The sequence below is a fragment of the Eucalyptus grandis genome, chromosome 11, assembly GCF_016545825.1.
Source record: "Eucalyptus grandis isolate ANBG69807.140 chromosome 11, ASM1654582v1, whole genome shotgun sequence".
NCBI lineage: Eukaryota > Viridiplantae > Streptophyta > Magnoliopsida > Myrtales > Myrtaceae > Eucalyptus > Eucalyptus grandis.
The window spans coordinates 25,552,520-25,567,063 of NC_052622.1; the positions used below are offsets into that span (position 1 = coordinate 25,552,520).

The window sequence follows — 14,544 nt, forward strand, 5'->3', positions numbered from 1 at the left end:
ATAATTCTCCACAGGCGAATTTTCCTTGCCGTGATTTATTTTTTACCCAAACAATCTAGTTGTTACCGCAATCTTGGAGTTAATCCCCTTCATTTTGGGTGAAGACTACCAAGTAGAATTCACCACTTTTCTCACTTTCTCTCTCACACAAACGCACATTGCGGCACTTTGCTCTGCTGATTTGCGAACTCGGCTTTGTTATAAGGTTGATGGTTTTACTTACCACAACTCTACATCTAGTCTGTGCGCTACGCTACAACATGTCCCATCTTTGACTTATGGCCTATTTTTATTCTTGTTCTCAAGTAATTGTTAAGAGAAGCCCATAATAGTCGAGGATATATTTTGTTCCTGGACTCTGACTGTCAGAAGGCTTTGTTGCATGTGTAGGCAATTGGTCTGTTTGTTTGCAACCTTTGTTGTAATCAGCAGCACATCTTTTGGACTCCCACTTTCAGGGTTTAGTATGATGATGAACGGGTGACAAAAGAAGATATAAAGAGGGCCTTGGAGGAAAGTATGGGGGAGAGGAGGAGGTGATGTCTTACACTGATTATCAAATTGATTCTCTGCCTGACTTGTGATGAACTTACTTGTTTCTTATCTATTTTTTTTCAGTTGCCGCAGACCAATCCTGGTTTCAACAACACTATAGTCCATAATAATCTGGTAGAGTTTTTGCGATTATTTGAGCCTTTTATCTTTTAGACCTCTGATTATTCATCTAGAGGAGCTGGCTGATATTTCTCTCTATGATAGACCTCTGATGTATTGTACTACGAAGTACAGGACATCCCTCTCCCAGAGATGCAAGGTCTGAAGAACCTGAAAGTTGCGTTTCATCATGCCTCAAAGGATGAAGTACATTTAAGTTCTCTCTCTGTCTCTTTCAGGCATCTTATGCACATTAATTTCTGACTTTTGCCTCTTTATTTATTTTTTGGATGCATTTTAGGTTGTAATCTATCATGTTAGACTGCCAGAGCAGAGTACAGTTGGCGATGTCATTAATGAACTTAAGACAAAGGCAAGTTATCAATTGACATTGCCATATGCCAGTATTCCTTTTTTTAGGAAAATGATGGAGAATACAAAGGGAGATGTGCATATTCTGGTTAATCTCACTCTACTTCTTGTTTGCTATTTTCGATGGAGATCTTGACCTTGAAAAACAAGTACCAACGATAGCTAGTTTATTGTATTATGTGGGGAGTGGTTCATCTCAGTATACGAGTTGGCAGTTCTGCATTACATCTTGCTGTTTTAAACTAATTCGTATATCATTTAAGCCACCTTCTGCTAAAGGGGAATTTACTATTTTTTGTTCATGAAAGGTCGCAACTGAGACCTTTTCAAGCTTTCACCATAAGAAGAATAGAATTTCAAACTTTACTTTCTATAGGGGCTTAGAAGTTATTACTTCAGGTTCAATGAAAGGGCTGTTCTTCTTTTGAAGAGTTACTGGACTGCAGCGGAAAGTCACACTTAAAATTTTTACATGCATAGATTAGTAGTTGTTTGATCTGTCCTCTCTGCCTTGCTTATATTTTTTTCACACACCTCTCTCTCTCTCTCTCTCTCTCTCTCTCTCTCTCTCTGAAAAACTTCTTTCTGAATATACTCAATGGAAATCCCTTATTGAATAGGTAGATTTGTCTCGTCCAGATGCAGAACTTAGACTTCTTGAAATCTTCTATCATAAGATCTATAAGGTAATTGTCTTTTGAGTGGATGCTTTAGTTATTTTCATGTATTCAGTTTCCAGTCTCCATTGTCACTTAAACCATTGTATTTTAAATGTTTATATGTCAAACCATGGTTTAACCGTGATAGTGTTTTAGACGTTGAATTCTATTTAAACCATTCACTACATGCCAAATATCTGTGCAGATCTTTCCTTCCAGTGAGAAAATTAAGAATATAAATGACCAGTACTGGACATTGCGCGCTGAGGAGGTGAGCATGCTATAGGGCTTAGGGCTCTCTTTTGCTCCTTCCAATCTTTTCATCATCTTAATTTTGGTTGAATTGCTTGAGGAGTGTAAAGATGTTGGTTTGTTTCTTGTATCCTTTTTGGGCTGGTGAAGTTCTTATCAATTCAAAAACGTTTAAGCCTTATTAATTGATAATGTGAATACCTCATAGAATGGAAGATCCGTGACAGAGAACATTTTTCTTCTTCCCTTCTAGTGGTACTTGACCAAGGATAAGAAAGCCATTCAAAGAGAATTGATTACTTAATAAGGAAGATTATATATTCACCAATATTTCTTCTTGTCATTTCAATTGTATGAAACTGTGTACCAGCCCTCATGCAAAGTAATTATCTATATTGTGGCCTAAAATTCTCGTATCAAGGGCTGATCTAAGTACAATTTTTTTTTTATGAGTGAATTTTCCATAGTCCATGGTTTCGTGACTCTGAAGAAGCATATGACAGCTGATGAGTGCTTTGCGTTAGTAAACTCAGAAATCCCAACCTGATGGAAACAATTGTTTCTAGATTCAGCAGGTCCTAAACAATCACAAAATGTGTTTTCCTCCAGTAGGTTTCATTGGCAGAAAAGCCATAACAGAGTTGTGGTGGATATGGTTTTTCTCTGTACCTAACGCAGTCACTTTAGAAATTCTGTGGACTAGGTGATATAGCTGTTTAAGCCATTTTATGCCTGGTTTAAATTCTTGTCGGTTGCTTGTCTTTCCATGTTGTGCATCGTGATTTATTTCCCAGTTTGCAGAGCCATCACACCTGTGAGAAGCCTGTAAAAATATACAACTAAGAAGAGCTGAGGATCTGACAGGACCTTGATTTAAGGGACTACTTGATAATGATGTGCAGGTTGAGAACCCTTGTTGCATCATAAGTGATGGCCCTGGTGACCATTGTAGGCTTAATTATTCTTCACGGTGACGATTGTATGTGTAGGCTAAAGGATTCTCTGATGTTCAAAATCAGGCTCTTTTTTGTGTTCCTTTCATGACCCTAAAAATTGGGGTGTGTGTTTGTTTGGTTTTGATTTTAAAGAATGATGATGTCTGAGATTTTTTCATTTGAATTTTTGGGAACCGTCGTGTGTTCTTAATTGTAAAGACTGATGAATGAGTTGTTTGTGTTTCGACTGATTGTATTATGGGGAAGCAGGCGATGGAAGAGCAAAGTTTCCATTTGTGGAAATACACATGGAAGATTTCCAACTTCACTAACTTGACTCAAAAGAAGTACTCTTCCGAAGTGTTCACGCTCAGTGACAATGCCTGGTAATTGTTGAATCCGATTTTTGGCAAGCGTAATGATCAAACCATGGCCTGGTCTTGTCCTTTTGTTTCCTTTAGTTGCTGAATTTCCTAAAAACTATCCATTTTCTTTTATGGTACGGTTGATGTGTGCAGGCAAATACGCATCTTCCCCAGGGGGAACAATGCAGAGCATTTGTCAATATACTTGGACGTCGCTGATTCCGAGAGGCTACCATCCAGGTGGAGCAGAAACACCAATTTCAAGTTGATTCTGGTCGATCAGAACAATTATGGCAATTCTAGGATTAAGGGTATGTTGATTGCGACTAAGACTATGCCTGGTTTTTTCTGTCTGCTGTTGGAATCTGATTTTGAGATATGGTACTTTAAGGGAATGAGAAACCTTATTTCATATTTGCTATTGAAGTCGTCTTTCATGTCTTGATAGAATTTATGCACATGTATACCCTCACAATTGATGGTATTCGTATTAATGAAGTCTGCATTCATAAATTTGGTGCAACGGCAAATTTGAATCATAACATGAGAAATCTTGCTTATGCTAGTATCTTACAAAATTGTGATTCATGTGAAATATATCCATCATCATTCATCTTGTCTGAAGTATTCCATTTTTTATGTGGTGTATATTGGCAAAGACCCTAGTTGGGTCAGCTATGCAGTTCTTTTGTCAATTCTATCAATTAGTCTCTTTCAGAAAGAATACTGAAGGATTATTTGACTTCTCTTGTTGTACCAAGTATGACTTTAGGGAATCAAAGTGAGAGAACTACTTGATAGGTCATAGCAAATCTGTTAATGGGGAAGCCCATTTGTAGATGAGATTAAGTTTCTTCTGTGTTTTGTGCCAATTCCGAACGCACATGCATTTTTATGCACTTCAAAGCATCTGAGTGATGATATGAATACATGGCTCTGAAAGTTTGGATGGAATGCGTGAACATCTGGACAAATAGAAGTATTGGAAGAAGTGGAGATTCCCTATGTCATTACTGTTTGTTCGCTAACCAGACCAAGTTTCTGATGAAGCAAACTGGGAGAGCATGTTTGGGCCTCCTTGTTGCAATGGCTCTCCAAATATGCTTTAACTACATTCTTGTGGTTCTGGTGTGCCATGATTTTTGATCCCAAACATAGTAATCTTTTCATTCATTGAACCTAATGCAGTGAAATAAGGTGTCTTTAAAACTGTTACCCCATTTTACTGAAGTCCCATCTGAACAAAATGCAGGGACAGAACATAATTTCACTGCAAGAGAGAGTGTCTGTGGCTTCGCATCCTTCATTCCATTGAGCAAAGTCCGTGACAGCCATAATGGGTATTTAGTGAACAAAGCTTTGATGGTTGTAGCTGAGATTTTGGCCCCCCAAATGCAGCTGAAAATACTCGGTTGGCTGAACCTCTGGCAAATATTCCTCGGCCGACACTAACAGATACATTCAACATGTATTTCTCAAATCTTGAGGAAAACATTAATGCTGCTCAGAGTTCTCTCGCCAGGGGAGGGTCAAACACAAGAAATCAAAAAGGTGCTCTTTCAACTTCTGAGGCTTCAACCTTGGATGAAGTAGAAGGCTAAGCTGTCTCTGAAGGAGTGCCTCTCCGATATTTTTAACCTAAATGTAAAAGACAGGTTGGCTGAAGCAGTGTCGACGTTAAGCTTAGCCAAAAGCAGGTTATCACAGGACCAGCAAAAGTCAGTCAAGGCCTTTTGGGCCAACTTCAATGAGGTCAGTCCGATTTTTTGACTTTCGAGCAGAACAATGTCAAATTCGAGACGCAGAAGTTGCTGAAGGATCAAATGTTTCTGACAATGAAGAAGAATCATGAGACTCACATCTTGTATAAGCAGTTGTTGGGTGACCTGACCGAAGAGGAGGAAGAGCTCAATAAAAAAGTTGAGAAAGCAAAATCCTGGCACAAGGATCAAGAGAAGAAAGTAGCGAAGGCTGAGGAAAAGAAGAGAATAGCCGAGGAAAGAATGTCTAGATTTATCACTGCCTGGTCAAATCTGAAGACGCTATTTGGTTAAAACCTTTTGGCTTGGATCAGAAATGACTATGAGGACACTGTGCAAATGGATTGCTCCAAGTGAATAGAACTCTCTTCGTGTAAAATCTCTTGCGTATAAGTGCTTTCGAGGGGTGAAAACCCGTGCCTTTCAGATACCTGTCATCTTCTGATTATTTTCGTACAGAGTTGCCACATCTGCTGTGCTCATATACGCTTCGAATTTCACATTCTGTCTGTTTTTTTCTTTCGGTTATTTCATCGGAGGTTTGAAGATGGAATCGGTTCTGCTTGGAAGCCCGTTGGTGCTTCGTGTTGCTTTTATTTTTTCTATTTTTTTCTTTTTTTCCTTTTTTTTTTTTTTCTTTTTCAGTCGCCCACAAATGATAACCTGTGGCTTCATTGTGACTGTAGAAGTGGTATTTCTTTTTCACTTTGAAGTTGAGACCGAGGATGTTCTTTTATCCATGTGCATTTACTGCAGAATGATTTCAAGAGGACGAGTTTGGATATTAAACAAAAGCTCTCTCTAACCACAATCGTTTTTCCTTGTGTCCTTATCATGCAATTCACTGACATCACTTTGATTCAGAGAACAATGATCCGATGGGGGCAAAAGGGGAACAAATTTCAGGGTTGGTAATTCTGTAACATTGTTAGTAATTTTGAAATCTTAGGGTCTGTTTATTTGTGTTTCTTTTTTTTGTTTTTGAACACTTTTCCTAGGAACAAAAAGGAAACAAACGCGTTTTGTTCCTTTTTGTTCTTTTGTTCCTTGAACAAAAAAAAACATAAATAAGAAACAACAAATTTGTGTTTCTTATTTCAAAAACAAAACTTAAAACACTTTTTTATTTTCTTCTTCTTTTCTTCTTTTTTTCTTTCTTTTTTCTTTCGCCGGTCGCCGGCCCTCGGCCATGGCCGGCGACCGGCCGACGAGGGCCGGGCCTCGCCCGCCCACGGTGAGGCTCGCCCCCGGCGAGCCGAGCCTCGGTGAGGCTCGGCCTCGCCCCTAGGCGAGGCCGAGCCTCGCCGTAGGCGGGCGAGCTCGGCCTCGCCTTGGCTAGGCGAGGCCGACCTCGCGCCGGGCTAGGCGAGCTCGATCTCGCCCAAATCCGGTGAGGCCGAGCTCGCCCGCCAAGGCGAGCCTCGCCATGGCCGGGCGAGGCCGCCGGCCCTCGTCGGCCGGTCGCCGGCCATGGCGAGGCCGGCGACCAGCCAAAAAAAAAAAAAAAAAAAAAAAAGGAAAAATAAGAAATAAAGAAATAATAAAAGAAATAAAAAAAGTATACAAATTTACCAAACGTGTTTCTGTTTATTTTTTATTCCCGTAACAAGTTTACCGAACGCGTTTTTTTGTTCAAAAATTGTTCCCTGAACAGAAACATTTTTTTCTATTTTTGTTCACTAGAAAAATTTTTAAACGAAACGCAAACAAACGCACCCTTAGCAGTCAAATTGTGTGACTGGCATCCTGTTTGATAGATACGTCGATGGCTATTTACTAACAATGTTAATAACTTCAAAACATCATGTGAAATTATTTAAAAAAAAATTATAAATTTATTGATCCAAACAAAAGTTTAGTGGTGAAAAGAGTAATTTACCAGTGAAATTAAGATCTTGCTAATAGGTCCGCTTACAAGTTAGTAAGTTATAAATGGAGTTGAAAAGGTACAAAGTTTAAGTAACATTGAACTTATCGATTTTTATAGAAAATAAACATTGAAAACAAAAACTTGCAGGTGCAATGAGTTATTTACAGCAAAATTATTAATTTACCAATATAAGATCATTTAGAAGTTAGTTTACCGACAACGTAAGAAACTAGCTATTTCAAAATAATATCGAACTTGGTATCAACAAATTGAATAAGTTACTAAAGTTTGCTCATTTTACTGTAGCAAATTACAAGCAATTTGAGTAATTTACAAACGCCAAATTCAATAGTACATTATTGAACATTTAAGAAAAGTAATTGGAAATAGAACCTCCCCATTTAAACTAGTAAGGTATCTGGCAATTTACCCATTTTTCAAGTCAATGGTAAGTTATCAAACTGGTCAGCAATTTTCCATTGGTAATTTCCTCGCTTGGTTGGCACGTTGCTTCCCCAAAAGTAAGTTACTAATTCCCAGTAAGTTATCAAGTTGTTTAGAAATTTGCTATTGGTGATAAAATCTTTCTTACTAAAGTTAGTAACTTGCGTATTTACTTAATCTTAGCCGTACAAATAGTAGATTACCATTGATAACTCACTAACATAATTGCGCTTTCCAAGTAGTTAAAATCCCCACGGAAGTGAAATTAAAAATGTAACAGCATAGCTCTACTTTTAAGGTAGTAATAGGAAGTTATAACCAGAGTAATTAATTTATTATCAGCGGCATCAAAGTAATAGTAACTCACTAAGTTTCTTGCAAATTTACTCTTCAAAATTATATCTTAGCAGTGTAAATAGTAAGTTAGGGATGAAATTAATAAGTTACCGATGTAGGTCCACCTTCAAGGCGGCAATTAACTAATTCATGATGGTAAATACCTAGAGATTGTCAACACTGGTCACCCTTCCTACCCTTTTTTATAGATATGTAGTTATTAGGACCCTTAAATGTTAATATTAGTTTTCTTCTAGGAATTTATAGTTGTGAAAATTGTTACTTTGTCGGTAAAGAAAAAACGGTTAACCAATGCTATTGGTAAAGCATATAAGCAATTCTTAATCTACTGTAGAAAAAGTGCATCCACTTGTAAAAGACGCATGTGTGCTTGTAATTCAATACGGTAAATTAATTATTTCATCAGTATGTTATCAGCAAATAAATGGTGATACTCCTAAAATCCTAAGCAATGACGACAATCCACTAAGAACATATAGAAGTAATAGTTTTTTTTTTTTTCCCGTAAGGTACAATCATTAACCACCACTGGTAAAGTATCTAAGCAACCCTTAAACCTACCAGTAGAAAAAAAGCATCGACTTGTAAAATCTAATACCAATTGATAATCTACTCTAAATTTTAAGGATGGTAAAGTAGTTGTTTCATGGGTAACTTACTAATAGATGACCGAACTTATATGTTGTCTATCATTTTTTCACTTAGCAACAATGTTCCAAACTTACCATCCGGTTTTTCGTTACATTTAGCCTGCACGGAGCAGACTGGCTTACGGACCAACTTCCTGCTCATTTAGCATGGGAGGCTACAAAGGATTACATCTCAACTCAAGCTCATCGTGTGAAGCGTGATCACGGAGGAAATCTGAACTTCTTCGACTTGAACGAAGGAGCGGTGACTCAAGGGCCATGTCTAGCGAATCAAAGTTATAAGAGAGTACGGATGTCAATGGCTCGGTTAGGTTTTTCAGGAAATCATAACCGAGCCAAGCTGTTTGGGTATGCATTAGCTAGGAAATCCAAACCGAATCAAACCGTTTGGATTAAAATAGCTTTGAACCGAACTACGCCCCAAATCGAATAGTCAATTAATTTCGGCTGGGTTTTTCGATTTGCAATTTTTGAAATATTAAAAAGAGATTTACTAAAAAAAAAAGGGGAGAGATTATGTAAATTTTGATATTAAGAAGAGGGGTAATTTTTAGTTCAATTCACTTAACTGAACCAAACTGAAACTATCCGAACCAAAATAAAAAATTATCATTTTTTCATTATCCGAACCCAAACCTGAACCAAACCAAAAATGCTTGAAAATTCGAATCAATTCTAGTTTTGGTTCAATTTTTTGATTCAATTCCGAAACCTCTGTTAGGGAGTTAATGCGGATTTTCTGGAACAGTTGAGCTTACCAAATTCATCATGTTGGGACCATTGGACTCCTCTCAACATTTGCAAGGTTTTGATATTTGAAGGGCATTGCACATTCCATCTAACCAACACAAGTCACATCCCACTGGCTTCGTTCCCAATTCTCTGCTAGAGGGTTCCCAAAGTGATAATTTAACGATAACACATTTGAATCCTAAAACTTTCATTCCTTATATTTACATCCTAAAGTCTTTTTACATTGTCCACTTTAGTTTTTTCATTCACTCCACTGAATTTTAGAGAAAAGAAAATCTTCATGGCATCATTTCTTATTAATGGCCACATAGGAGTGAAAAAATAAAAATAAAGAAAAGATATGTGGCTCTTATCGTTCACTTCAAACAGATGTGGGATTCAACTCCACGCTCTGTAAAGAGACAATGACAAGAGTTAATGAAAAGACTCAAGCATATAAAAGTTGCAAGTTTTAGACTTAAATACACAAAATGAAAGTTTTAAGACCCAAACATAACAAATTTTAGAATATGATCTGTAATCGTCATGCACCCCAACAATTATTCTCCATTATCATCTAGGGATCTTCCTATTTGTGTCTTTACCAGCACATTGACAACAAAGACGAAGGCTAATGACCAATACGTGAGATTGGTAGAAATCGCAAATTAAGTTTTTCGAAAGCTAACACGCTATGTATATTTGGGTGAGGAAACTGCCTTTGCATAACTTGTGTAGATTTTGTTAGCAAGTGTTGCAAAGGCACTTTTTAAGTAATTAATTGAAAAAAAAAAACCATTTGCGGCGGTGAGGGCACCCTTCTCACATGAGAAGGAGGCATGAGAGGTTCGAATCCCATTTTCTCAAAAGGGTTGGGGTGATGACAATTTAACTATAGGTATGAGTTTCGACTTCCAAACCTTATAAGGAGGTAGGACAAAAGTTTGAATGCAAGAGTTAGTAAAGTATGATCCAAAAAACAAAAAGTAATTAACTAAATAAGACTTTGTAGCTTTAATGCGATGGGTATCCCCATTTTATGGGCAATCAATGCTTTAAAATTTTAATTTTTTTTTTCAAATTAAATGTACTTAATTAGTGCCCCATGTTACTCATTAACATAGGACCACATTGTATAATTCAACTTGACACGATAAATCTTTAACTCCTAAGTTAGGCTTAGTTAGCTAGCCCTAGACAAATTATATGTAGAGAAATTGTCCAATCAATCCTAAATCTATTGTACAAATGTCAATTCAATCATAGACTACTAAATTTTATCAATTTAGTTCTAAACTTTTACATGAAATTTCAATATAGTTCTTCTGGCCACTATTCGCCAAAAATCACTGACGCGACGACGTGCTATGTAGGATAACCAATAATGACTAGACTATCATGTCAACAATTTTCAACGATTGATCGAAAGAACTATAATGGGTTTCTCACAAAGATTTAGGGCTAAATTGATGAATTTAAAAAGTTTGGAACTAAATTGACTTATGTACACTTGGTTTAGTATTGCTAGGATAATTTTCCCAATCAAATCTCATTAGTAGTTAGCCAAAAACTATAGATACAAGGCACTATGTGTATCTACCAATGCAATCAAAAGGGAAAAGGTAATTTGATATGGTAGATTGGAGATAAGTATAGTAGGAGTGTCCTAACTTTTGTACGACATTCACTTGAGTGCAATAACGTTTTGTTCACTCACCTAAGTGCCACAAATTCGAAAAATCGATCACTAAAATGCTATCAACAATTTGCCTTACCTGAGAATTCAACATGGACGGTGGATGTCGATGCCAACGTGAACAACTATAGATACAAGGCACTATGTGTATCTCCTAATGTGGTCAAAAGGGAAAAGGTAATTTGATATGGTAGATTGGAGATAAGTATAGCAGGAGTGTCCTAACTTGAGCGCAATAACGTTTTGTTCACTCACTTGAGTGCCACAAATTCGAAAAATCAATCACTTAAATGCTATCAACAATTTGCCTTACCTGAGAATTCAACATGGACAGTGGATGTTGGTGCCGACGTGAATAACTTTTGTAATTTTTTTCACTTACTTAAATATCACAAATTTAAAAAATCAATCACCTGAGAGTCACAATTTTGAAAAATCAAGCACTTAAATCTTATAAAAAATTTGTCTCGCCCAAAAATCTGCTAGCGGCCTCACCTAGGGCCTTCTCGGGCTCTCCGAGAGCCGTTGGTCGAGGTTGAGGCCTTTGCAACCGGTGTACAAAAAAAAAACAAAAAACTAAGAAAAAAGGAAAAATCAATGTAGAACGATTTGCTAGAAGTGACATTCAAATTATTGATTTTACTCCAATGTGGCATTTGAATGAGCGAAAAAAAATTATGGCACTCAAGTGAGCATCGTACGAAAATTTAAACACTTCTACTGTGCTTGTTCCCAATAGATTGTTTATCTTGTTTTATTTATGAACATAGACCAATTGTTGGATATAAATTTTCTCATATTCTCAAATCACCTACAAAATATTGAGGGAGAACAATTTGACTATATCTAACATTAAGGTATATAATTCTCATTATTTCATTAGATTAGTATCGATTATTTTGTCTCTTCTAAGTTATTTCGACATAGTCACAAATTGTTTTATTTATAGTTGTGTCAAATCTATATTACTTTCATTAAATTCAGCCATATTTTTGTGTTGTGAGGATTATCAATCATATTGAGACTTAAACAAAACAATAAAAGGACAAGGAACCTAGATTGCTCTTGTCACATCCCAAAACTAAGAAGAATGGGGATGGCAGTAGGTTCGTTAAATTATTAGAGTTTTTATAATCTATCAAAAAGAATTTATACATCTCCAACTAATAATTAAACTGAGCATACTCGTCTCAATCATACAAAGAAAATAAGCCACTAACTAAGCTCATGCCTAAAAATTCCTTTATCAAATATGCCCTCGCGATAATTCAAATGTTCTTGTTCTATTTATCACTAACCGAGTAACCTGAAAAACATTTAAAACGAATAATATGAGCAATTGTAGCCTAGTGAATTGTACATCTCTTATAAGCAAATCAAGCAACAACTACATGTTTGTGTGTATGTATAAAGCAATACTAGAAACTTTTACTCCAAATCTAAGATATAATATACATATTAAAGTCAAATATGAGTTGTTTCATTTCAATAAGGTTTTATACCAATCAAACTACTCATTAAATCCACCATTATAAATCAACCATCAACGGCCAAGTCCATTGATCATTCTCTATCAAACCAAATATCAATCGTTCATTCCACTAACAAATTTATTACTCAATATCTAATTATGGTCACGACACGACTCCTATTGATAAGGTGATCAAGATTTCCCTAGCAAGGTTTTCACTTATTATTGATCGGTGGCTTGGCCCAGAGATGCTCTAAAATTAGTATGCATACCTAGAAACCCCTAATTGAGTTTATAATGAATGAGCACCAAATATCATCCTCCAAAATTAGAAATCCAGTCCGGAATCCATCTTATAGACCATAATACAATTTACAACCAAACAGATAACCTTTTGCAACTCAGTACAACCACCAGAAATACTTTTCGTAAAACATTTCTCAAATCATTTTAGAACTTATTTTATAATCCAAATTCACAAATCTGTATGAAGAACCTTTCACAATCTATTTCATAAGCACTTCTTAAATCATTCGACATCACTTTTGCCTTTTAACCAATCACACATTTTATGTCATCTTCATTTTCTAAATATGAGACTATAAATTTAAAGAAGATGTAGCAACAGTTGCCTGAGAATGCCAAAGACTAAATAATAAAGGTTACTTGAACCGTCAAATTCGCAATCACATCAATTAAGCAAGAAACAACATAAAAAATTCGAGTCAAAATGCTACATCAACTAAGAATCGGCTAAACTAAGCTTACTCGGTAATAAAACAACTCATGCATGCTTACAAAACTCTTGTATGAAACGAATATTCAAAACTATTTGCAATATCGAGCTCAAGGACAAAACTTTAAAATTTCGCTCTAACTAAACTATTACTCCAAATCAATTTTCATCAAACCCCACGGTTCCACAATACCGTAATCTATCATTTCCATGACATTTCCTTAGTTTGACAACTCAAAAATCAAGCCTCATTGATCAAATTTCACACGACATCAAATTTGTTACATAATTCCGAAAACTACTCAGATTAGACAAATATGATTTAAATCCTTATTGGGTGTTGCGAAATAAAATAAATTCGGCCTAGTGAGGCCTATGGCGTGCACCCCTTTTCTTTCCTTTCTTTCTTTTCTTCATTCTTTCTTTTCCACTTTTTCCCCTTTCTGTTCGCCCCTGCCTCCTCTCTATTGTTTTCCTTTCCCTTTTCCTTTTGGATATCCACATTTTTACTTTTTCTATTTTCACTATACAGCTTTTTGACTTTTACAGCTGAAAAAATATTCAATAAGTGTCCTTGGCTTTCTTTTGTACAATTAACTTGTCCTACAAGTTGGACCAAAGTACAATTAACTTTTCCTACAAGTTATGGGTAGAAATGTCAATGTGACCTATTCATATTAGCGCCATAACGTCATGTTGCTCTAATTTGACAATTATTCTCATTTCTTTTTCCAAGCCACTACTTAAGGATCCAATGACCCTCATCGATGGCTGCATTTGGGGGACCATGGCCCGCCTCACTCCAAGACATATCTAGATGAGGGCTACGACTTTTGTCTGATGTAGGGGAGGCAATACACTCACTATAGATATGATCGAGAGCCACTTCTACCTAAATCTATGGGAGGGATGTGACCCTTACCCCTAGGGTGGTCATCGCTAACAAGTGGCTATGGATCGTAGCGAACATTATCAACAATCAACAAGGGTCAAACTTCACTTGGTTCAATTGTAACACACATGCTCGTGATTCTCTTATATAGCCTAGAGGGTGAGGTGTTACCATGTCAACTTGGCCTGAATTTGGTGAGGGACGTCAAAGCCTCATAAGCGCATGGGTGGCAGCACCTCAACTATAGCTTAAAGGTGTCATAATCGAAATTGATTCGAACATAATCGAATTTCCATGCATTTTCAATTCAATTTGGGTTTTGATTCGGACATAACCATTTTTCTATTTCAATTCGAATACTTTCACCATATCAAAAATTGTCACTCTTTTTAATATTGCAATTTACACATTCTTTCTCCTTTTTCACTAAATCTTTTTTTAATATTTTAAAGCAGAAAATCCAAAAACTGGTCCGATCCGATCCTAATCGAACAGGGTTTTCGGGCCATGGTTCGATTCAAAATGAAACCTAAACTGAACCATTGACATGCTAATAGTGTAGCCACCGTTCCTTCGACCTCAAGGTCTGATTTTTCTCTCTCTCTTCTTTTGAGGTTTTTATTATGATAAAAGCTTAAAAAATAATTGTTTTTAAATTTTTCTTATTGTCTCGTAAGGTGACATACGTAAGCGCATACT

The 14,544-nt window shown here is 36.4% G+C and overlaps 1 protein-coding gene across 1 annotated transcript; it reads left to right on the top strand.

The window, feature by feature from the left end:
- The first annotated feature begins 807 nt into the window (after positions 1 to 807).
- LOC120289846 (ubiquitin carboxyl-terminal hydrolase 12-like) lies at positions 808 to 5,583 on the top strand. The gene is made up of 7 exons (XM_039305222.1): positions 808 to 861; positions 956 to 1,027; positions 1,647 to 1,712; positions 1,891 to 1,956; positions 3,143 to 3,258; positions 3,391 to 3,548; positions 4,490 to 5,583. The coding sequence occupies exons 1-7, from the start codon at positions 808 to 810 to the stop codon at positions 4,687 to 4,689; spliced, it is 732 nt and encodes a 243-aa protein (XP_039161156.1). The 3' UTR covers positions 4,690 to 5,583.
- Positions 5,584 to 14,544: the final 8,961 nt, after the last annotated feature.

Bases quoted from the DNA above. Each gene is read 5' to 3' on its own strand.
- LOC120289846 (XM_039305222.1), top strand. From the start codon at position 808: ATGCAAGGTCTGAAGAACCTGAAAGTTGCGTTTCATCATGCCTCAAAG. The intron at 1,028-1,646 runs GCAAGTTATCAA...CTTATTGAATAG, and splicing joins TTAATGAACTTAAGACAAAG to GTAGATTTGTCTCGTCCAGA. The intron at 1,713-1,890 runs GTAATTGTCTTT...ATATCTGTGCAG, and splicing joins TCTATCATAAGATCTATAAG to ATCTTTCCTTCCAGTGAGAA.